Here is a 14,572-nt window from a genome sequence, read left to right on the forward strand (position 1 = left end):
CTGTTAAGACAGCAGGTAAAAGTTGGTCTGTGTTCTGTCGGAGCTGCCTGCGACGCGCTGATGAGATCCAAAAAGATCGAAATCGCGCTCCGCGTCTGGCAGTTTCGACAGAATACAGACCACTTCGAATTGTTTTATTGGAAAATATATTGTTTGAAGATTTGATATAGACCGTGGAATGTCAATAAAACGTCAATTTTAAAGGCTATTGTCTTCGGTTCTAGACGATCAAAAAGAATCTCCGTACACCGTTGTACGTAGAAATTTTCAAATTATAATTGTGTAAGTTTACAAGAAAATCCCTTATTCGAGACAACTACCTTAAGCTACAGCGATGTAATATTTATAGCTCTTACTGCACATACATAACGTATTCATGGTTCATGGTTCAATATCTCTTTTTCTTACTTCCCTAATGCGTCGAATTTAAAATACTTATCTTTCAGGCAAACGGATTGATCCATTGTTTTAATAAATTGTAAGCCTCGGAACGAATTCAGTTCTTCGTTGGCTGCCTCCATCTAGTTTATGAAACTTTTGTTACGTCCAACAATCTGTCGTAAAAATCCTCGCTCGGATTTGTGCACTTCGCTAGAGATCTTTAAACTAAAATTGCATTGAATGGAACAGACGGATGGTGGTCAGGGTTCTAATAGTACTCGAGCACGAGATCAATTTTTCAAACAGGTTATTTTGTCACAAAGACCATTTATTTTCGTAATCACGAAGTCGTACGTTTACGCCCGCATTGTAACAAAAAAGTGAAAGAAGCGACACCCACCCGAAATGAAAAATTTGCTTCGGCAACCGAATGTCGCTTAGCATAGTGGTTGACAGTTAATGCATGTATAATTTGTTTGAGGAAACATTTCCAAGCGATTTCCATGAAGTACAATTGCCTACGGTACACCTAATTAATGAGGAATCTCAATAAATATAATCTCATTTAAAATTCCACGTCTCCTGAAAATCATGGAGTAAAAGCTAGATTAAATTTGTTTAATTATTTTGACATGAATCCGATTCAAATGTTCTCACATTCTCATTAGTTTATTTGAATTTTGAATAATACTGGACCAATTAACTAACAAATAAATAAACGTTTTTGATTATTTGATAGTATTTAATTTAAATTTAACAATGAGCAAATGATTTCCAGTTACACGGCCCAACGCGGCTGCTAAAACAGTAGCAAATATTATCTAAAATAAGTGTTTGTTGAAGTGGTTTTGCAAATGATTAGGACAAGGGTCCTTCAGCATGCAGTACAATATATGTATATAAAATAGACACTAAATAAGTGCACAATAATTGTCACAAACTTTAATAGCCATTACGTTTACAATTACTTCAATCAAGAAATATCTTTACAAATTATAATTGCATTAGAGGTTTACTTAGATAACAATGCAAATGGCTGAAAATAACAAGATGCCATAGGTGTACTCCCATTAATTAAATTATGATATCATTAATTTTCTTCGAATTAACATTTTCGCCCAGTATCTAAATCATTTTTTTTAAGAAGACAAATTGACGCACAATTGCGGCACATATCTAGAACGCGGTAACAACGTGCAATGGTAAAAGATGTTGCGTCTTATTAAAACGCCGTATTGAAGTTCAGATTGATTATATTCTAATTTTAATTACTGAATGTGAAAAGTGCAAATCTTGAATTAATATATTTTCAGTAAAGTACAAAATTTTTGTTTTTGAATATAAGGTTAACCTTCTTTTGTGACGTTCAGTCTTAGTCTTTTTTTAGAAACTTAAAGTTAAATTGTGTCTCCTCACACTCAGTTCTTTTTAGTCAAGGTCATCTCGTGAAGGTAAGGTGTCGATTCGTAAAACTACATACGATTTATGGCAAGATCAACCATTCTCAGCATACTGTGAAGAATATTTTTATATTTTTAAGTTGATCTTGTACTTTCTAATTTTAAGATTTATTTCAAGTTCTTTACAATTCCCGACATTTCTCCTTCCAATAAAAGGCCGTAACAAAAGAAGCAAGTTATTTATAATTATAATAATATGTTTACTATTCGCGGTCCTATTCTTGTTTTAATGTACAACTACATAATTTTGGATCATTGACCGAATCGAAATTTGTCGCTATAGGCGCATGCAGATGCATACAGATCACACATCACGCTATGACGTTGTCCTGGATCGTTGGATTACAGGATACTGTTAAAGTGGCAAGTATCGTTGTATCGATTAAGTGATTGCAACACGTGTTGCTAAGAGAAAGGTTTCAACATAATTTTTCCATTAACCATCTCTATCAATAAGTATAAGTTAATGTGCAAGATGTATGAAATGAATGAAAAGTGATCGTAAGAATGTTTAAGAAAGATTTAAATACTGAATAAAAATTTTGAACTGAAAGTTAGTCTTACTTACGTATATGCTCCGTTTGTGGTTTCGTAGTTCTTCATGAAGTTACAATAATTTTCAAAACATTTAACTCTAATGAAAGATAATGCCTTAGTATTTAAATTATTTATCCAAACCTTATTATATACTTTTATTAACTACACGTGCTTTAATTTTCCGTAGATAGGAGAATACCGAATATTGTTTGATTATTTCGATTTACTTGTCTATTGTTTCAATACTTATGTACTTAATGATCTTTCTTACAGAAACCTCAATAATTATGATATTTAGGTAAATTGCTATTTGGTATACGTATCTAAGTGTTTTCGGTTTTGGGCAATGAAATTTAATATTCACCTCTACCCCAATTTTTAATACGTTCAGTAAATTGATTTAGTTGATTTAGCTATCGAGCAAATTGAATCTAGCTCCCGTCTTTTGTTTCAGATATCCAATTCAAATTAGACCATCCAAAGCCACCTGAGTCAGTATGCAGTCTCCCTTGCGGATTAGGGCAAGCGAAAAAGTATGTGGAGGGTGAAAGCTGCTGCTGGCACTGTTTTAATTGCACACAATATCAGGTCTGTAATAATGCTTTAGTACCACGACATAGTTTTATATTTAAATTAAGAAAATATCGTCATAGTCATAGAAGTGAGGGAATTCTATGTGTAATGACATTTAAAGATTAAAAAAACCACAAGTAATTCCTTGTGTGCAAATCTCGTTAAAATAGTGACACAATTCGACAACTAGATCAGAGATATTTACATACAAAGGTGAATTCTGCTGTACTGACTTTTACCATAAAAACAGTTGTAAATATTTGTACTATAAATAACGTGCACTTAGTCATTTATGTAAAGCAGCCTTTCGCGAACGCTCACTTATTGCCAGGTACTGTAGCAAGTATCTGGTTCAGTCTCTGATATTGTAGCAAGTATCGAGTTCATTGTCAGATGCTGAAGAAAGTTCCATAGATATTTTTCCATTCTCCTGCACGCAATCGGTTCTTGTCAAAACCACTTATACGTTAATTGTCATGTTAACACGCCTGCAGACAACTACATTTCTCTAAAACTTATATTAATAAAGTAACGCGTGTATATTTACGTTGTGCTTACAACTTATCACGATCAAATCGTTTTACATGAGCTTTTACGTTTCTTGGTTCTGAAGCATCATTCGCATTCGCCATTAATGTCTTTCGGGGTTTTAAACGTTTGCACGCATGTACAAATCAAATGTGTGGTACAAAGCACAATAAATTTGAAAATTGTCTTGAATATTTACTCCATCTGATTATTGCAGGTTATGTATATTTTGTGTCATAATTACACTTCTATTGCCGCAATACGGATAACAGGCATGCGCAAGTGCTCGTCACTGTATTCGCCAGTAATTCGCACTGTTTATTTATACTACAATCGGATGTCCAACACTAACTAACACAGCTGTTGTCCAGAGGTCTATTTGTACCACTATCGAATTCTCTGGAACAGTCTTCATTCTTTTGGAGAATTCGGAAACATTTATTGTTCCGCAGTGTCACAGATATTATTTCTTACCTTTCTCATTCGTAGAAGAAGGATTGCCGACCTTGCCTGTGGGCATCTCTCAAATCAATCTACTGATTTCCTCATACATGGTTGTATGTAACATTAGCCCATCCTGAAGTACGATCCGTCCCGGATAATTTTCTGTCCTTTCTTCATAGGTCATGTCGATATCTGCAACTCTGACCCATTTGGCATCCGACTTGTTAGTAATTCACGGTTTTCTAGTTCTCGGATACTCGTCGTGAATTGCCGCTATATACCAAAATTTTTACCTCATTCCATTACCGGAAAAGAATTTCCAACATGCTTCGTACCACTCTCCATTTCAGCCCATCTAAACCATCCGGTCCCTTGATTCTAGCATAATGAGCGGTAAGTTCCCCCGACGATTTTTCTTTAGTGACAAGGCGGTTGATTCTCATCCTGTAAATGTAGCATTTTTTTTTCCATGTTGGTCTTTCAGCTCCGGTATCCGATCAAACTTCTTGAAGTCTGGACTATGGACGATAGAGTATTTCTTTGGAAAGAAATTCGGTCTAGGGACCTTTCAGTGTATCATCATGGGTCGTTAGTCCTTAGACTGGTTCGACACGTGCCTCCACGCTTTCCTATTCTGAGCTAATCGTCACATTTCCCTTTCATATGTAACTTCAAATTTGGCTTTGGAATACAAGCTCGGTGTAGTCATGAATTCTTTATACTATGGATCCAGAGATTGAGCTTGCATAATTCTAAGTCGAAAATTTTCGTGGTTGTTGTCAGCGTATAGGGCTAATCGTTGAAATGGACAACCTTTGGTTTCTCGTTTGGGACACCCCTAATCCTGTAGATGACTTCATTTATTCGCTTGACAATTTTACATGAATCTTCCCAATACATTTGCAACTTTAGTGATAGACTCTTCTGGTACCGTGGATTATATAGCCACAACAGGTCTCCTTCTTAGAACAACAACAGTGGCCCTCATGTATATCATAGGTGTCCTTAATACCATCGTCAGTTATTTGTATTCGGGAACGTAATTGTTCGTGGATGTCATGAAATTTCTTTCGGAGTTCACTGACTTAGTTTTCTCCGGCATCATCCTCGCTAGTTTTACAGCCAAGATAGCATGATAGTCGCAGCTTTCCGTCAAACCGCATTTTTGCTGGTGTCTGTCTAGTAATTTCATGGACCGCTGATCGATAAACCACAAGAAACAATGGTAGACAACGATCCCAATATTTTCGATGTTTGGAAGCCATCCTGGACAAATACTTGTTAATGGTCCTAATCATTCGCTCTGTTTGATTGTGGATGTAGAGGTGTAGTCCGGGTTACAAATGCCATGCAAATGGTGGATTCGCAGTTTCGGTCCTGGTCAGAATTGAGCTCCATAGGTACGAATCGGTTGTTTAGGTGTTCGACGAGCTCTAACTTTACGGTGATGACTGCCTAGTTGGGAAGGGCGTACGCTTCAACCCCTTTTCGTGTAATTCGTTGCCACCACAATGCACTTATTTTCATCATGGATGTCTGTTCTAACTACCATTCTGGTTTTCCACGACCCGCTTTAGGATACCATCTTCTTTAACAATGAAATTCCATTGGGCCTATAACAATTTCACTTCTAGCTACTACTTGTCAGGCCGGTCGTCTTGTTTCAGTTTTCTATTCGTGGAGCAATCTCAAGACCACGTCAAAATCTTGATCAACTTTGATATTGTCAGGCTATTATTACTGATCTATCCTTCTAATTTCCTCGTGTTACTCGAAGCGCCTACAGTACTTTATTTGCTTTACAGCAATTAACGGGGCATGAGCTTCAGGATAAAGCGTTGACATTCTTATGGCTATTTCTAGCTCGGTGTTCTACATCAAAATGTTGTTATTCTTGAAGATCCTTGAAATTAACAACCATTCGGCATGAACAATCTAGAGCAAAAGCGTCCTTCCACATAGGTATTTGTACGGCTAACAATTCCATTCAGGCTCATATAATCCTATTTGTCGATCTTTCCTGGTATATTTCTCTTCAGGAACTTTTTTTCTATGTTTTTCATTCATATCTTTCATTTGGCATTCATTTGTTTTTCGTTTCAGTCAATTTTCCGTCGGGAGGCTTCAATTTCTAGTCAAAGATCCGTAATTTTTGCCGTAAAAATCTTTCTTTAATTTTTCATTAAATTTTTCAAATTCTCCTTCTAAACCTAAATTTTCAGTTAATTTTATTTCAAAATTTTCTTTCAATTTTGCTTCCAATTCCTGTGAATTTTCTGTCAACTCTTCCTGAAGTACCTTTTATTATTTAATTTTCTTTCTAGAAGCCAGTTTTATCGAGTCGTTTTTGTAGTGTAGACTTATTATGATTCTTATCTTCGTTTCGCTCTTTAGCTAATTTTTTAAATCTGCCACCTTTAAATCGGTTATTTTTCTGGCTATTCTTACTAAAAGATTCTGTTCCTGTTAATTATCTTCAACCCCACACTTAACCAACTGTAACGAATTTTTTGGTATTTATTTCTTTTACGGCTATTTAGAGTTTTTATTTACAAAGTACCACTAATAAAAGAGTTAAATACTTGTTGATTATATTACACGGTATTTATAGTGCTTTTGCACTCGTAACTATATTTATATCATTCGGTATTCGCCAGTAATTGCAGCTATCGAATTCTCTGAAACAGTCAAGAGGCAATTCGTAAGACTAGTTGAAACCGTAGTTAGCTGAGACTTGACGTAGTAGTTGAATTTTAACTTTATAATACTACTGTCTTGTATTTTTCTTTTTAAAGCTTTTTATAAAATAAGCTAACATCTGCGATTACTACAAAATTACGTTTAAAATACATACCTCTCCTTATACCTACGTATTTCTGTTTATGTATTTGTGAAATGAAACGTACAGAGCATTTTAACTCTATTTTCGGCATTATAATTTACATAATTTTGTTTGGTTATATCCCTATAGTATACATTAGTTTTTTACAGACAAAATAAATTCTGTCAATGTTCATAAAAAAAGAGTATTTATTTGAAATTATCGAAAGGCAAACCTATTAAACATTGGAAGGTGTTGAGCGAATATTTTTCTTTTAGTTGACTTATTAACATTCTGCTTCACCTTCTTAAATTAAGCTGACTTGAGTATTAAATAGTTATATGTTCGGTACGTAACAAACACAAATAATATATAATAATAATAATAATATATTTAACCAGATAGATACATGTTATTACATAGTAAATCCTGCAGAAGTAATCGATTCATCATTTTTAACATTTTTTCGGTATTTGTTATTTACCTATGACGCATAAATTACACGTTGAGTAGTCATTTAAAGTACAACTGGAACAAAATTCGTTCAAGGTAGTCAATTTTTATGGTATCAATGTATGACGAACGTGCGTGCAATTAAAATTTTTAATTTCTTTTCATTTTCCAAAGCCATGCCCGCACACGTTCAGAATTTCAAGTGGTTACCTTTTACATTACTGAGATCGATTTACTAGGATGGAACTCTAATAAAAAATTTAAGCGTAACTTTTACAGTCTGCAAACATAATAAACAATGCAATGTCTCATAAAATCTACTTAATATCAGTGGCCAGACAACTGTTTGAAACATATACCATCATTTTCATTCAGACGACCCATTTGAAAGCACTGCTAATTTTAAACTACGATATGTAGTAACCACGAAAATGTTCCGAAAGAATTAATTCGTAAAACTGTCAAAGGATTTAACATTAAAATATTTTTGATTCCTTCTCCAAAATAAAACCAGGAATGGAGGAAATTTTGTAGTTCAAATCAAATAAATTTTAAACTTAATGCCTTTTCTACAATTTAATTTTTCTGTTTTCTGAAAAGATTTACTTTTCATTCATAATTCCAACTCACTTATTTTCTTACTACAAGGGCAATTTATTCTTTCGGCTTTAGTAATTGTGTAGTAATAGTCTATTAAAAATCACCATTAGTAAATTTACTACGGAGACAATCTCTTCTTTACTTTGCTGCGCATTGCGTCTCTAAGGAATATCCTTATTACCACAACATCTCGTTTTATTTACCAACAGCTACTACAAACCAGCTCTAGCAAATTGTGATTCAGCCAGTCTGCAGTTTCGCGTAACACTCCAAAAGTAAAGATGCATTTTAACCCAATGGTACTGAAAATCGTTGCAAATAAACTAAGAAAACAACAGGAAATGAAAATTGAAGGAAGACCCTGTAAATATCTGATTTAATGATTTTCGTTTACTGGAGCACAGCAATCATCGAGTCCGTCTGCTGTTCATGTTAAAAGCATTTACTTTATCCAAACTATTAATTTGTGGTGTATAAAGTTTATTGTCCAAAATTACATAACAATTACATATCAAAGATTTGCCATTCGTTAGCTAAATAATTTCATACTCAAAGATAAAAATTAACTAAAAAGCAAGAGTTTAAAGAAGAAGCAGGGCTTCAAATCTGTTTATCTAATTAAAGGATGCCCATTAAAAACGAACATATTAGGTAAAGCCTTAAATTTGGAATTAATTTATAAATGTCAGGTAGAACTGCTTTGGAAAAATTTCAGGCCGCCTTAACAAAAATATTACGGGTTTAATATCATGAGAAATAAAGGGTGTTTTACGGTACATTTTGATAGCACAATAATTGGAATACTTGCAATGTACATTTTCTGTTGAATAAATAAAACGAATTTTTACATCAGTTTCAAACAATACTGCAGGAGTAAGCATTCATACGATTTTAATTTTTATTGGAAAATAAATAAATTATATCGACCATTGAGGTGCGAAAAAACTGTCATGATCATTAGTACTTTCTGTCTGTACCATTTAGAAATTTTAAAATAGCAGACATGCGACGATGAAATTGCTAGTGTAATTCGGACACTGTGACACGTTTGTGACTAATATCATACAATATCAAAGGAGCAAAGATTGAATTGATAATGCCTTCGCGTTGTGAAGTAGACAAGTTATTGTTTAGCTTTTTGTTAAATTCTTTCTTAAAATTTGGGTTTGTTGAAAAGAAAAAAGTGTCATGCTCTTGTAATATTTTAGAAGTGAAGACCAAGTCAGACTCCTAACAATGAAATAAACGATATTCCTAGATGAGGACTGTTTTTAACAAGAAAGATGATTTTCTTCTTGCTTAAAAATCAATTACAAGTGCTATTAATAGTGAGACTGAATTTTTTTTATGTTCGTTTCCACCCTCTGCGGCTCCATTTCTACCCCTCCGCGTTAACAGTGAGCTAATCCCGACGAGGATGCACTAGTAATCCTTCTTTAGATAAATCAAAATAAAAGATATTTTTTATACCTTTATTAAAAATTAAAGATACGTAAATTAAGAATAAACAATTAACCTTTATTCAAGAATTATAAAAGAATATTATTATTAAGCAGTTAAAGATACAGTTTTAGGAAAATAAAATTATTTAAAAATTTAGGTACTTCATATATGTAGGCACTGCACTTATTTTATCAAACAGTTTTACCACTGAGCACAGTTGTGTAATACATCGCTAGCGGGTACTAATTGAGCTTTTTAATTCAACCATTTAGATTCGCCATGAAACCGATCCAACACAGTGCATCAATTGTCCCCTGGGAACGTTACCTCATCATCTCCACATCCGTTGTGTTGAAATACCGGAAGAGTACTTGCGACCGGAAAGTGGATGGGCCATTGGAGCTATGGCATTAAGCTCCACTGGAATCCTTATTACGATGTTTGTTATATGTGTATTCATTCGGTACAACGACACTCCTGTCGTAAGAGCATCTGGGAGAGAACTAAGCTACGTACTTCTTGCGGGAATACTCATGTGCTATTGTATTACCTTTGCACTAGTCATTCGTCCAACGGATATTGTTTGTAGCATTCAAAGGTAAGGATCGTTGCTCTCAGGGGATGTAATAAATGTTAACTAATTTCAGAGTAACACTATCAACCAGAACATCAGCATTTAAGTGTATTAAACCACCCCTGCATCTTATTATCTTTTCCAAATTAATCAAAATTACACATAAAACGTTTAGAAATACAATACGCATTTCGACACATAAGCTGTTATTCTGAGTTGTAAACTAAACCTATAATTGAGGACATCAACTTGGTTGGTTGTCAAAACTAGTATTAGAATTGTAAAGATTTTGTTTAGTTCAGTTCCACAGAATTCCCTTCGATTTTCTTCACCACTTTGAATTAAAAAGTATATAGAATACTTAAGCAAAAATAAGCATATGTACGAAATGAATATAATAAGCAAAAAACGGTTAATATCGACTGTTACAATAAAAAATTTCGCAATATAGATATACCGATCTTAATTCTTTAGAATATTTGTCAAGTTTCCAGTGGACAGAATTTTTGAGGTTTTTCCAAAAGTAGATAAATGCCTCTCATCCTTTCTTGGCTGAACAGTTATTAAACGAGGTTTCATCTGTAATTTGCAACGTTTGGTTGGAAAAAATGTTCGGCGATTTTAACGTTAATATTTCAATAATCTAAAATATTCAACTTGCAATTATCACCAAGCCTTTTTCTACCTTGCAGGTAAAGGAATCTAAACGTAGTTCAACAAAATTGTATCGTTAGTACTATTAGGTCTGCATACAAGTGTATATATGCTTTTGATCTTTCTTAGATTAGGTAGCTTTTGTATTTGTCTAAAACTCCTCAGCATCTTCTTCGCCAAGCTTTTATGTTAAATTAACTGCAACTGCAACTCTAGAGTTCATAATGCTGCCTGCGACTACAATTTATTTTGCAACTAAAAATTCCAGTAAACTGATTGTGGCGAAGTATAGCAACAAAAATATGTGCTCCAAAACCTTTTTGAATTTTACGTATCGCAAACGACGACTCTTACATAAAGGTAAAACAAACGTTTCTGTTTTTCAACGACTACTTTTTTAAATTTTGATTTTACTTAATGGAATGTCAAATTCGGAATCAAAATCCTCGGTCTTTACTAATATCGGATAACGCATGGCCTTTATCGAGATCCATTAATGATCCATCCACATTTTCAGGATCATCTTCATCAACCGATAGCCCCTTTATTTATTTCATAGAAATCACCTAGTAATTTTAAGATTCTATCATCCTCTTTTCAAGGGTATTTATATATATAACTAAAAAGACATATTTCATTGTAATTAAGGGTTATGTATCAAAAGCCCTGATGTCCATTTAAATGGAGAGATCATTTTTATTTGACGCTTAAAAATCAGGTAGAGGATGAGAATGTGCGCGAATAATTCAACGATTTTTTCAACACCGTCGATAAAGTCAGAGATATGGAGATAATGATCCACTCTGATCAACTGGCGATCATGTTATTATGCAGTCTATCGAACTCTTTTGATAAATTTCACGATTGTTTGCCAACTCCAGAATTTCTACGTTGAAAGAATATATAGAGGAAAGTAAGTCAAGAAGAAAATACTATATCGGATGAGAAATCTGATGCTATGTCCGCTGGAAAACAGCGACTGTCATTTCCACTGAAATATAAACACCCGACGAAGGATAAGGTCCAAAACAATACGGAAACAAAACAAAGTGCACGATCTGCAAGAAAATTTGCCCTAATCCGTTTAACTGCTTGCATAACAAAAAAGGGTAAAAGACAGTACGAAGAAAGTCGACCGAGTCCAGCAACGTTTGTTTCCAAATTTGTAAAGCTGTAATGTCTAATGCAAAATCACAAGTGGTGTTTTGATTATCGTACCACGTAATGTAACGATAGTTTTCATCAACTTAACAACAGCCCGTGTAGTAAACCGAGTTTCGCGAACGAGTCTTCAGCTTGAATCACCGGAAAAATGGAAAAAAGGACAGTCTCGTTTAGCACAAAAAGATCACGGTTTCGATGTCGCGTTTAAAAAAACATGGCTCTATAGTCATCAGCGCGACTGGTAAAGTCGAGTTGAGAGAGGAATGAGTCGGAGATTTGTATTACGTTTGAAAAATTAACGGAAAAGCCCGCGACGTGTCGCTATATGCAACAAACAAATGATGAGCATATAACTAGATGACAGGACGAGGCACTTGAAGTGTGAGATTTGCATAAAGAGGAAGCCCGGTTTTCATAAGAATCGGAGAGAATAACAGAATTGCTAGACATCATCCAGGCAAATGATTCGAGTCCGAACCCGATTACATGCTCGAATGGTTTTAAATATTTCGTCATGCTCATTAACCATGTCTTCTTAGATGCAATATACGATTTCTAAAATCCGTAGCTGGCCAATTTGATGCAACGATATATTATATCGTACTATATACCTCCAATCGGTTAACGGTCGTAACACTTTACTGAACAATTTCACAGGTTTCTGAAAAGTAAAGGAAACACACGTCGACTCACGATAGGTACCTTACAATTGACAGGGGAAACACGAAACCGCTATTGGGACATTGGGACATTACCAGATATCTAATGTTGGAAGACGATCTGCCACATTCACTTTGTACAGAACTGATCAATACATCAAATTATCTGCGAAACCAGCTACCTTTCGACGAGCTAGGATGGGAAGACTCCGTTCCTCATAAAATGGGCCGGTAGACGTGACATTTCACAACAAACATTATCGGTAATCCCGTAATCTATCTTGACAGAAAAGCAAGTAGAAACAAAATCGAACAACGTGGTCGAAATGGCATCCTACTAAGATGCTTGACGGAATCCAAAGGTTATCAAATCTGGGTAACTGAGAAACCGATGGTAACTGGTACCATCAATTGCATCATACTCTCCGAACTCTGGGAGTAACTCTGACTTACTCAGATCCACGTATATTCACCATCGGTTCAAGGGAAAATGCAGTAGTAACTGAGATATACGTGGACGACGTCCATCTGAAATTAAACGTCCAGAAACCACTTACATTCCATTTCAAGTTTGCAAAGAAGACCAACTCTTCAGACGATAAATATAGAGAGCTGAATAGTGCACTTATCAGTGCGTCTTCAACAGGTCCGTGGTAGCTTGGACAATATTACAATTCTTACGAGATATCGGTATTTCCTGTGAGCAGGATAATCGACGGGACAGTCAGATTTCTTAGGACTCCAGAAAACAACGTATTGTCGTATTATCCATGGCAGAAGCGAAATGTATTGTTTCGTGCTACTGTGCAAAAGAAATCATCTACTTGCTACGGTTTTTACGAGAACTTGACCACGAAAAATAATCCAGATTCATCGTACACTGTGACAACTACAGGCCTCCCAAACTAGCCGAGAAATCCATGTTCCACGCTAAAACAAAACTCAAAGATATACGTCACCATTTTTTTTGAGATGCCAATGAAGACAAATAATATATTTGGAAACAATGGAGCATCAGAAATCAAATGGGACAGACGGGACGTAGTCTACATAAACATGTAAATGAATACAAAAAAAATCTAAACCAATAAATATGTCACCGGCTTTTCTACACATTACTTAGATTCCAACCACCAAATGGATCCAAATTATGCTAAACTCTTATATTTCGAACCAAGTTGTAATTTTGCTTAAACTACCTAGAAATTCAGAAACTCAGTTCCCAAGGTAAATACGTCACAAATGAATAAATAGACTACAAAGAATGCCCACTTATTAAATCGGTTATGAACTAACTTGCTGGATTACAATAAATACGTTTAACACCTTTAAGCAGTCATAGTCTTGATGATTGACTATTAAATAAAATTTGCGAAACTTTACCAAGTGATTTTTATGTATTTTAAAATAACTGTATTACATGTACTTATAGCTGGCTTAGTTGAAGAATACATAATATCGCAAATCAACTAATCATAAAGAAGTTCTTTTGCATATGACGGAAATGACATTGCAAAAGGCTACAGCCTGTCATATTGTTATATTGTTATTCTAAAGTAAATTAGAAGTATTACCTATTATTGTATATTAATTGCTATGTAAAGCGATATTGAACGGGTTAAATTAGGTACATTGTAGTACTTTTTGTCAGAAAATCGATTCTAGGTTATTGTTCTAATATAATGTTCGAAAAGTAGTAACTAATACAAATTCAATAACTTCATTATTATTATTAAGTACTTTCTTTAATGTAGTTTATATCAAAAATCGGATTCTGATGAAAATCACAACCGGCAGAAGCATCTAAATTGCCCATAAATATCAAATAGATATTAATTACGAAAATATAAATCAACTGTACAACCATTTTGACACTTGAATACGGTATTAAATTGAACAGTTAATACGTCATGTAAATTGGCAATGTTGTGTAATATACGCAACAATTACGTCGAATACTTTATTAAATTATTCCTAGAACACCCTGATGGTTATTGCTTGGTTTATAAACGATTTTGACGTGTAATTAATTCCTGTAAATGAATTATTACACCATATGCTCACACATTTACATCCCGTATACAGAAGCACTGATTAAATTGGTTTCAACTATTTGACTTGTAATCATTATCATAGGGTCGTCAGTCCTATGCTGGTTGGACACGTACCTCCACTCTTTCCTATCCTGAGCTAAACTTCGCATTTCCCTAAAACTAGAACAGCCCACATCCTTAACTATTTGCGAACAGTAATCTAATCTAGGTCTACCTCTACCCCTCCT

General features: G+C 34.5%; 1 protein-coding gene across 1 annotated transcript in view; it reads left to right on the top strand.

Annotated features, from left to right (window-relative positions):
* The window catches only part of LOC108737271 (metabotropic glutamate receptor-like), a 270,131-nt gene that overhangs the window by 218,106 nt on the left and 37,453 nt on the right, over positions 1–14,572 (top strand). The window contains exons 8-9 of the mRNA XM_025980471.1: positions 2,833–2,966; positions 9,513–9,821. Of these exons, the coding sequence (XP_025836256.1) occupies positions 2,833–2,966; positions 9,513–9,821 (443 nt within the window). The remainder of the gene's footprint in view (positions 1–2,832; positions 2,967–9,512; positions 9,822–14,572) is intronic.

This window comes from Agrilus planipennis, unplaced genomic scaffold, assembly GCF_000699045.2.
Source record: "Agrilus planipennis isolate EAB-ADULT unplaced genomic scaffold, Apla_2.0 scaffold136, whole genome shotgun sequence".
In the NCBI taxonomy this organism is placed as follows: Eukaryota; Metazoa; Arthropoda; class Insecta; order Coleoptera; family Buprestidae; genus Agrilus; species Agrilus planipennis.